The sequence below is a fragment of the Canis lupus genome, chromosome 15, assembly GCF_048164855.1.
Source record: "Canis lupus baileyi chromosome 15, mCanLup2.hap1, whole genome shotgun sequence".
NCBI classification, from domain to species: Eukaryota; Metazoa; Chordata; class Mammalia; order Carnivora; family Canidae; genus Canis; species Canis lupus.
Window position 1 is genome coordinate 46638438 of NC_132852.1, and position 10265 is coordinate 46648702.

General features: G+C 59.8%; 2 protein-coding genes across 5 annotated transcripts; one reads left to right on the forward strand and one right to left on the reverse strand.

Annotated features, from left to right (window-relative positions):
• The first annotated feature begins 323 nt into the window (after window positions 1–323).
• On the forward strand, window positions 324–4551 carry CDK5 (cyclin dependent kinase 5). Its single transcript, XM_072777000.1, has 12 exons — window positions 324–482; window positions 1159–1247; window positions 1340–1407; window positions 1567–1627; window positions 1727–1783; window positions 2460–2555; window positions 2659–2733; window positions 2882–2978; window positions 3168–3237; window positions 3900–3960; window positions 4065–4145; window positions 4274–4551. The coding sequence occupies exons 1-12, from the start codon at window positions 446–448 to the stop codon at window positions 4358–4360; spliced, it is 879 nt and encodes a 292-aa protein (XP_072633101.1). The 5' UTR covers window positions 324–445; the 3' UTR covers window positions 4361–4551.
• On the reverse strand, window positions 4271–10031 carry ASIC3 (acid sensing ion channel subunit 3). Of its 4 annotated transcripts, none has more exons than XM_072776997.1 (12): window positions 9743–10031; window positions 9068–9623; window positions 8244–8394; window positions 7720–7847; window positions 7353–7554; window positions 7192–7248; window positions 6941–7088; window positions 6580–6671; window positions 6343–6422; window positions 6174–6245; window positions 5938–5996; window positions 4275–5621 (listed from the first exon to the last, which is right to left on the reverse strand). In XM_072776997.1, exons 1-12 carry the CDS (start codon window positions 10027–10029, stop codon window positions 5549–5551), a joined length of 1905 nt encoding a protein of 634 aa, XP_072633098.1. In that variant the 5' UTR covers window positions 10030–10031; the 3' UTR covers window positions 4275–5548. The 4 variants fall into 4 exon arrangements, with proteins under 4 accessions (XP_072633100.1, XP_072633098.1, XP_072633097.1 ...); XM_072776996.1 differs by lacking the exon at window positions 4275–5621 and adding an exon at window positions 5644–5824; XM_072776999.1 differs by lacking the exon at window positions 6174–6245 and having other exon boundaries at window positions 4271–5621.
• Between the last annotated feature and the right edge of the window lie 234 nt (window positions 10032–10265).

Below are 10265 nucleotides of genomic sequence, written 5' to 3' on the forward strand. Positions count from 1 at the left end.
GAGCGCCCCACCCCCACCCTCTGCGTTCTGGAATGCGTAGTCCCAGAGAGGCCCTTTTCAAAAAAAGGTAGTGATCACAGAAAGGAATAACAAGAGCGAGGCACACTGGGAGCCTTGGCGCTTCGGCGGTGAGGCCCGGAAAGCGGACACGCGATGCTTCCTGGGACTTGAAGTCCAAGGTTTTCCTCCGCGGTCGATCCGGAGTCCCGGGAAGCGAGTGCTGCAGAGAGCCCTTGAGCAGCCTGCTGGGAGTTGTAGTCTTCTCGTGGTCTAATGCCGCGCACATCGCCGGCAAACCTGGCTACCCTTAGTACTACACGCCCCAGAAGCCCATGCACAGTCAGGAGGGCGGGGCAGGGCCGGAGGCTGGGGTGCCGCCTCCTCTGCAACGCCGGGGCCGAAGTCTTAGAACCCAGGGCCCGTAGGGGTCCCCGCGGCTGCCGCGATGCAGAAATACGAGAAACTCGAGAAGATTGGGGAAGGTAATGGGACTACGAGATGTTCCTGCAAGATCTTCCTCTACAGACCCTTCAGCATTCCTTGGAACCCTGGCTTCTCTACCGTCAGCAATACCCACAGGCTCCGACTTCAGCACTGGCTGCAGCCTTGGCCCCGAGCTCTCAACACTCCTTGCAGACACCCATCCTTTTCGTTAGCATTTCCCGCAGTCGCCCCTTCCCAACCTTAGCACTTCCTGGAGACCCACCTGCGGACATTAGCACTTCCTGCGTCTCCTAGCCCTAGCCTCAGCACCACCCGCAGAGCCTCACCCACCCACGCCGGCCCCCCAATCCCCAACCCCAGCTTAGTTCTCAATGCAGACCTCCGGCCTCATTTCTGCCGCCCCTCACTTTCCTCCCAGACCTGTTCGCTATTTCCAGACCCTCCGGAAGCACCGCCTTTATTACAGACCTCCTAACCCTGGCAGCTGCAGCCTCTCCCTGCTGCAGACACCCGTGAGCCATCTGCAGGCACCTTCTCTGCCCCATCCTCACTTACAAAGCTCCTCCATGCTGAACCTTCACCTGAGTCTCTCCCCCTACTCCTCCAGTCTTCACAAATAGCACCCTCCCACGCTGCCTGAATTCCCCAGGGGGACTTCATGGGGGTGGGAAGGGTGTCCCATCTTTACCCTCACCCCTGACCTTCTTCCTCTAGGCACCTACGGGACAGTATTCAAGGCCAAAAACCGGGAGACCCATGAGATCGTGGCTCTGAAACGGGTGAGGCTGGATGACGATGATGAGGTAGGACTGGGACATCAGGGCCAGGGTGGGGGTTGAGGGCCCAGGTTGGGTGGGATGTGACTGTTGCCCGCCCGGCCCCCTCCCATGTGTAGGGAGTGCCGAGCTCAGCCCTTCGGGAAATCTGCCTACTCAAAGAGCTGAAGCACAAGAACATCGTCAGGTGTGTAGATGGGCAGGGTCCTCCTGGCCTGTGTGATCAGTTGGAGGAGGGGGGCTTCAGAGAGGGCTGGGCTGATACTGGGATCAGGGTTGGGCTGATAATAGGGACGTGAAGCTGAAATTTGCAGACCTGCCTGGCTGAGCCCTTCCTCCTCCCTAGGCTTCATGACGTCCTGCATAGTGACAAGAAGCTGACTTTGGTTTTTGAGTTCTGTGACCAGGTGAAAGGGGGACTTGGGAGACAGTGTGGCCTTGGGAGGGTGTAGGGGCCCCAACTGAGGTTAAACTCTGGCCCCTCCCCCAACCCCACCTTTTTCTAGGACCTTAAGAAGTATTTTGACAGCTGTAATGGTGACCTGGATCCTGAAATTGTGAAGGTGAGGGGCTGGTGTCCCGGAGACTCAGGGAGGCAGGACGGGAGTCTGTCTGCGGTCTGCGCACCCTCTGAGCACCAGGTTCAGGCCCGGAGTGGAGACACCCTGGAGCTTCAGGGAATGAGAAAACCCTGTTGCTGCCCTCCACAGGCCTCCCTCCTTGCAAGCATCTTCCCATGATCTCTTTGATCTGACAGTAACACTCCGGTATCAGTGATGTAATCTGCACTTGAGGGATGAGAAAATGAGATTCAAAGAGATTCATCCACTCGTTTGTTCACCAAATACCTGTTGGGTGCTTTGCCATGTGCCAGGCACTGTTTTAGGCCCAAGGCCAAGTGCCTTGTCCCGGGTTCCAGGGGCAGCAGTCCTGATTAATAACATAACACAGTATAGATACTGATGGCTACGAAGCATGTGCTTACATGAGGCCAGATAGGGGACAGATCAGGCTGTAAGTTCCAGAAAGAGTCGGACCAAGGCTTTCATGCACTGTTCCTATGTTAATACCTAGCACATTACAAAGCCAGTCCTCCACAGTGAATGAATGATGTCGCTGAAGGACAGGTGGGGTTTTGAGGCAAAGCAGAGGGTGAAGAGGGGCGTGTGGCCCACCCCTGGGTACAGCGTCCCATCCATAAGATCTAACGCCCTACCCTACACCTCCCTCCCCCCACAGTCATTCCTCTTTCAGCTGCTGAAAGGCCTGGGATTCTGTCACAGTCGCAACGTGCTGCATAGAGACCTGAAGCCCCAGAACCTGCTAATAAACAGGGTACCTTCCAGGGAGAAGGTGGGGGAGTGGGGAGGCCGAGGCAGGGGACCTGCCCTGAGACTGTTGAAAAGCCCTCTCCATGTCTCTTCCTATCTCCCTTCAGAATGGGGAGCTGAAGTTGGCTGATTTTGGCTTGGCTCGAGCCTTTGGGATCCCTGTTCGCTGTTACTCAGCCGAGGTGAGCTGGTGGGTCTGTGTGTAGGACATGGGGCCGAGGGAGGGGGTCCTCTCCGAGCATCTTTCATCTCCTCCAGGACCCCAAACATGATTTTCCCCTCCTTCACAGTCCTCTAAGTGGGGGTCGCGGGGGGTGGGTTCTTCTCCAGGTGGTCACGCTGTGGTACCGCCCACCAGATGTCCTCTTCGGGGCCAAGCTGTACTCCACATCCATCGACATGTGGTCAGCTGGCTGCATCTTCGCAGGTGACTGGCTGGGGGTCTACAGAGGCACTTACTTTCTCTCCCACTCGAGTGGACCCTCAGTAGGGTCTGAAGTGTCTCCTCTGGGGAAGGGAGTAAGGCCCTTGGGGAGGAGGACGAAAAGCACAGAGGGTGCCATGGAATGAGGGGTTCTTCACATGTCCCCTCCTCACACCCTGCTCCATCTCGCAGAGCTGGCCAACGCAGGGCGGCCTCTTTTCCCCGGCAACGACGTAGATGACCAATTGAAGAGGATCTTCCGATATCCTTCGATGTTTCCCTTCACTTTGAGCTCTCTGAAGGGGAGGAAGGAGGGGCACCTGGCTGGCGCAGTCGGTAGAGCATGTGACTCTTGATCTCCAGGGTCATGAGTTTGAGCCCCACGTTGGGCTGTGTAGAGTTTACTTTAAAAAAACAGGGAGGGGAGTTAGGAGCCCATGAAGTGCAGGGAGTGGGGATGGCAATGGGTGGGCCAGAATAGGGCATGACTCTGGGCCAGGGGATGGAGGGCAGAGGGTGGTGGACACACCTGTGTTTTCAGGGCTGATTGAAGCCACCAGTTGGAGAGTATATGACCTGAAGACAAGGAGGGCTCCCTGGGGGAAGAAGCCACGAGCATGTTCCTCCCGCTAGGAAGGGCATCTTTAGGACAAAGGAGCCAAAAGCAGCGGGAGGATGATTTGTGGGAGTAGGAGAGGGCTGACTGGTTCATCAGAAGAAGACAACAGGGTTTAGATCCGAGTAGTGAACATTTGTGAAGTGCCTGGCCCTCCGGGAACCCTGTTCATGTGCTGGGCCCTGCCTCTGTCATGAGCTATGAGGGTAAAGTGAGAGGTGGGGGAGTGGGTATGAGGAAGCCCCCGGGAGGGGAAGAACCCCTCACCCACCCCTTTCCACCTGAGTGATCCTTGACCCCATGGACACGCTTCTGGGGACACCGACTGAGGAGCAGTGGCCTGCCATGACCAAGCTGCCAGACTATAAGGTGCAATGGGGAATGGGGGAGGGGTCCTTTTTACTCCACAGCTCTAGCACCTCCAAGCCCCCGTATCTCTGGTCTGACTCTCCCTGTACCCCACCCCCCCACAGCCCTACCCAATGTACCCGGCCACAACATCCCTGGTGAATGTCGTACCCAAGCTCAATGCCACGGGACGGGACCTGCTGCAGGTAATCAAGGGCAGGGGTAGGGGGTGGGACCCAGACACTTGTGGGGGGGAGGGGAGGGGCTAGGGTGCGGGGGGCCCTAGGCCGGTCATGCAGCCTGAACCTGCCATGCCTTTCTTCCGTACCTTCAGAACCTCCTGAAGTGTAACCCTGTCCAGCGCATCTCAGCAGAAGAGGCCCTGCAGCACCCCTACTTCTCTGACTTCTGCCCTCCGTAGGCTCCAGGACCTTGGCCAGGCTGGGGCCTGGCCTATTTAAGCCCCCTCCCGGGAGGGGAGAAAAAGCAGGGGATGCACGGTGTGCTGAGCTCCAGCTGTGCTGGGCCTAGCCAGGGTAGAGGTGCCCGGCCTGTGTTCTTCACTCCCTCCATGGACTTTATTTAATTTCATAAATTGGCTCCTTTCCCACAGTCTGGCTGATGTGGTGGTAGAGTGGTTCTGAGAGGGGGTGGGCTTCGGTCGGGGTCTCTCCTCTGCTTTGCCACCCTCTACAGCCTTCCCTCCAGCTCCAACCTGGCCTAGCCGTCCGGTCCTCGCTGCACTTCGCTAAGTGGCCTGAGACTGGGTGCTGGAGCCTCTGCCCCTCACCCCTGATGGCTGGGCTCAGGGGCAGCACCATCCCCACACATGTGCTTATGCTTTCCTCCTCTGCCCGGGAGCACCAGCCCTGAGGGGTTAGGTAGCCAGCATGAGAGTGAGCATGGGCTTCCACTCAGAATGGGGGAAAAAAGGGCTGGGCCTTTTATGGCCTTTTCCATATCCCACATGTACATCCTCAACCCCTCTTTCATTAGCACTGCCATCCCTAGGCCTGTAGGCTGGGAAAGGAGAGATCCAAATATGTGGTTAGATTAGGAACACCCCTTCCCCTGCTCCCAGTTTCTCGATGTTTGGGGTACAGAGAAAGAGCAGGGACGGTGTGCTGTAGTTGGGGCCTGGCTGTATTCCCATTGGCAGGAGGGGGAAGGGAGGGCCTTCCTCCACCCTCTCAACCTGGGGCTTTCTGCTTTTTGGGGAGGTTGGGGAAACTGAGTCATTCCCATGGAGACCGGTGGGTGTGCTGGCACTTGGTCTCAAATGTGAGAAAAGAGTAATGATCTTCCAGGGCAGGACAGTGGCTTGTGTTCTTGGAAGTGGGTAGTTCCCCCTGTCTTTTCCCTGCCTGTTCCCCCACTTCTTGCCAGGCTCTGGGTCAGAGCCTTCTTCCAGCTGTTGCTTTGCAGTACCCCAAACATAACTGCCCTCCCACTGACTCCTCTTTACCTTGACACCTGGTTTGGGGCTCCATTCTCTCTGAGATGTCATTCTGATAAGCTCCTTCACAGTGAAGTGCAAATGACAGATGCCCTCTTACTACTGTTTTCTCCCAGAGAGATTTGTGGTGGTTGACTGGGACCCACCTACACTTCAGACACTGGCTGCTGGCTGGCAGAGGTCTTCTTGTGCCTGAATAGGGCTGACCTTGGCCTGACTAGTCTGCCTGTAAGAGAAACAGCCGAGGCTGGTGTGCTAGAACTTTATTTGGGGTGAAGATGGCAGAGACATAAGCAGGCGGGGCATGTCCAGAATGTCAGGGTACAGCCCTGAGGGCACAGACGCCAGGTCTAGAGCCGGGTGACGAGGTAGCAGGTGCGGTGGGAGGCAGACAGAGTCTTGGCAACAGCACAGGGAGGAGTGGAAGGCCTGGTGGGATGCAGACAACAGCGCTGGGACAGGAGGCCTCGTACTCATTGCCCTGCCCTCTTGAACCTGAGCGTTACCCCCTCCAGACTGGACCTGCCCCTCCTTCCTGTTACCTGGGGCCCAGGCTGAGGTGGGGACCTGGGGTTCGGTGGCTGCCCAGCCCTTCCTGAAGCTGTGGGAGGAGGGAAAGTGTCAGAGATGGGAGGAGTCCTCCCAGGACCAGTCAAGGTCATACACTTTTCTCCCCCACCATTCTTTCCTCCCCTGGGTAGGGATGGTGTTCTAGGCTTCAGGGGGAAGGCTAAGCACCCGTGTTGGAGACGGCAAAGAAGGAAAAAGGGGTTGTTACCAGATTGGTGCTAGAATGCCTTTGGGAGTGCTTTCGGTTCTGGAAGTATCCCAGGACCCTGTCTCGGAACACCTGGGGGCGAGCAGTGGGGGAAGTGGCCAGTGCACACCTTCCTCCAGACCCTGTGGCCTGATTCCTTTCCCCTCCCCCAGCTGGGGCTCAGGCCCACCTCACAGAGGTAGTCCAGGATCTCGAGGATGGTGAGCAGGCTGGCCCCGATGAACAGCCCCATCTGGCCCCCAATGTCACCTGTGGAGCCCATCAGGTTACCCAACAGCACACCTGCCCCACCCACACCTTACCCATCAGGCACCCACACAGCCACCTGCCCTGCCCACACCTCCCCAGCCCGCCTGGGCACCCTGTGTGGGGGCACACAAACACACACATGCACACGCCCACACACCAAGCAGTTCTGACACTTCATAGGCCTTCTTCTGCTCCACGGTCTCGTAGTTGAGGGCCTCAAAGAAGATGTCCAGCACCAGCACGTTCTCTCTGGAGGAAAAGAGGACCAGGAAAGATCGCTGGATCCCCGCCCGGTGCCAGCTGCTGGCAGGAAACAGGTGTGCGAACTCTCCCGTCTGTGACTCCTTTGAAGAGCCCTGGGACGAGCCCCCGTTTGCAGAGGAGATGGTGTCAGGGCTTGCCCAGAGGCCCGGGAGCCCCGTGGTTTTGTGCAGACCGGTGTCCCACGCGGGTGTGCGCACGAGGGCCCGCCCGCCGGAAGGTGCCCGCCCCGCCCCGCCCCAGCCAGCCCGGCTCACGAGATGTAGGCCTCGCTGCGGTTGTGTTTCCGGGCCAGGTAGCGGGCGGCGGCGCGGCTCGGGATCCGCACCATGGAGAGCTCCTTGGCGTAGCGCGTGCTGGCGCACGGGTTGGGGCAGGTGCACGCGTCCTTGCGCAGCATGGCGTCTGCGGGCCACAGTCCCCTGGATCAGGGCCACCCGCCCGGCGGGGTCCCCGTGGGGTCCGGGGCGCAGCAGGGGCGGGGATGCGGGACAGGTTTGCCCCTTACCGAGCGCCGGGTTGGCGCAGTCCTTGTACTGCTGGGGGCTGCACACGGGCGCGCCGCCTGGGGGTGGGGAGTGGGGGTGGGGTCGGAGACGGCTTCAGAGACGGCCCCCAGGCCCCTCTGCGCGACCCGGACCCCTTCCTCCGCCCCTACCTGCCCCTTACCAGGCATATGCATCATTCGGCAGCCACATTTCCGAGCCACATAGCGGGTCTCACAGGCCAAGCGACACCCCATTAGACTATAGGGAGGGTGGGGACCTGGGCTGGGGCTGGGGGCACCCAGGGGACCAGAAGGTTCGGGCTCAAAATCGGGGTCTACAGAAGCGGAGCTGCAGTCGCCCCAAGGCGGTGGCAGGAAGCTCAGCTGTAGTTGGGGTTAAGGAGGCTTCTGGCATGAATATGGCACCCAGGTCCAATGTGAGCTGTCACTGAGGTAGCATGCAGAGGGGTGGAGGCCCCTGGGACAGTCTGAGGTGTTGTGGGCCGAAGGAGGGGATTGGGAGCCTTGGTAGGGTGGGGGTAGGGATACTCGCTGCTGCTGGCAGGACACGAAGGTCTGGTAGCCAGGGGCTGCCCCGAAGCCCAGCTGGTCGATGGTGGGCGGCTCCTCCTGACTGTGGATCTGCACTCGGACCCCCACCTCGAACGGGGTCTCCTCTGCAGGGGAAAAGGGACCCTGAGGCCAGCATCCCAGGACACCCCCTGTCACTGACCTCTCTCGCCAAGACTGACCAACCACAGGAAAGGATGTGCTTTCCTGGGCCCTCCCTCATGCCTTTGGGTTGGTTTTTTTTGTTGTTGTTGTTGTTGTTGTTGTTTTTTAAGATTTTATTTATTCATGAGAGACACAGAGAGAAAGAGAGACAGAGACACAGGCAGAGGGAGAAGCAGGCTCCACACAGGGAGCCCAATATAGGACTCAATCCTGGGACTCCAGGATCATACCCTGAGCCAAAGGCAGGCGCTAAACCACTGAGCCACCCAGGGATCCCCCTCATGCCTTTTGTAGCTCATCTGTGCCATCCCTCCAGCCTGACCCGCGGACTCCCATACCCATGTCCCTCCACACAGGCAGATACTCATCCTGCTGCACATCCAGCATGATCTCCAGCCCATTGCCCATGCCGCCCTTGGGAGTAGTGAGAAGTTCGGCCCCATCTGCGCCAGAGTTAAAGGTGTAGCACTGACCCATCCGGGTGAAGATCTACAAGTGAACAGACGGGGACAGGCCTCACCAGGGTACAGGAGCCCCACCAGCCTCTTCCCCAGGAAGACACGAGAATGATGAGACCTCTCCTCTCCCCACCCTCTATTTGGTCTCTTTGAACAGGAAGCCATATCTCAATGCCTTCAGTCATACAAGCACATAGAGCTGCAGTCGGACCCTCATGAGCCCATGAGTTGGACCCTCATGGGCTCCCATCACTCCAGCAGCTCCTTCCCCTCCTGGACCCCCCAGCCCCCCAGCCCAGGGCACTCTGCCTATAGGACAAGTGTTTCTTTGGAGAATGGCAAGAAAGGAAGTGGGTCTCAGTTGCCTGCTGGAAGACTGTTGAAGAGATAGAAGGAAAACAAGCTGACCGCCCAGGCAGAGAGAGGGCTCTAGTGCCCTGAGCAGTCCCACTAGATTCCTCCCGGCTCTCAGGAGCAGGGTCTCCACAGACCAGAGCTTGGGCCCAGAGCCAGCCTGGGTCAGTGCCCTGTGCTGGAAGCTGTGACCTTGCACACTACAGTCCTGCTGAGCGACAGGGAGGGGACCCCAAGGAGGACAGTCTCGTGGGGGGAGCCCGTGGCCTGACTGGGAAGGAAAGGATCCTGGGCCTGCATGACGGGGGGATGGCAGGTCCCCGGTGGCCCGGGGCCAGTGACCAGCTCACCACGGTGAAGTTCTCGGGCCCGCACGGCCAGCCTCGGTAGCGACAGTCCAGCAGCATGTCCTCCAGGCTGTGCCCGGCCCTGGCGTACAGTCGCGCCATGTCAAAGGTGGGACTGGGCATGAAGCCGGGCGGTGCAGGGGACCGGCCCAGGGCACGCAGGAAGGCGGCGTGCTCAGCAGGCTCCACACCCAGCAGCGCAGGCCCGGCCCAGTGCAGGTCGTTGGGTGTGAGGCGGGAGCGGCGCAGCGGGTTGATGTTGCACAGGGTGATGGCAGGGAAGGTGAGCCGGTGGCTTTCGTGCTCGTCCAGGGCCGTCTCGTGGTGGAACTCCCCGTAGTAGCGCACCCGCTCGGCCACCTGGTAGAGGAAGGTGGCTAGTGACAGGAGCACGGCTGCAGCCCACAACCCTCGGCGAGGTGTCAAGCCCCCAGGGCCAAAGATGTGGCCCAGCCCGTGCAGCGTGCAGCTGCTGGCGAACACACGGATGTCCGAGGCTGGCCTCCGGGCCTCCTCTGGCCTAGGATGGGGCTTCATGGCTGAGGCCTGTGGCTCAGGGCTGGAAGAAAGACAGAGGGTGGGTCTGAGGACCTGAGGGGCTGAGGGGGTTCGGGCAGCAGGTGGGGGTCACTGCGGGTGAGGGATGGGGAGAGGGGGAGGGAGGAGAGGGGCTCAGACCAAGAGGTGGAGAAGCACTGGAGCAGCAGGGTGGGCACGACGGTCTCCGGGAGCAAAGGAGCTGGGGCTCTGCTAGGCTCAGCGCTGGCCACTGGCCCTGGGGGGTGCTCGGCAGGAGAGCCCCGGTAGGGCGCAGCTGACGTGGGAAGCAGGGCCCGCTCTGCTGGAAGCTGCTCTGCCGAGCCGGAGCTGCCGCAGAGGATTGGGTTACAGCAGCAAGGGGGCCGGGGGCCCCGCAGAGCAGTCTGGGGGGCAGGGAAGGTCCCTGGGGCCCCAGGCCAAGCCATTAGTGCGGTGCATTGAGGGGGGGCTGCGGCTGTGGAGACCAGAGGCGCCAGCAGGAAACCACAGCAATCCCGGGTAAGGCTTAAAGAGAGCCTGGAGAGAAGTTGGGGCTGGGGGCACCCTAATGGCCCTCAGAGTTCCCAGCTGCAGCCCTTGTGGTTGGGTTGAGGGTCAGTTGCTGACCCTCGGCCTAGTCTTTCCCTCCTTTTGTGTCTTGTCCCTTCCCACTGACCTCACC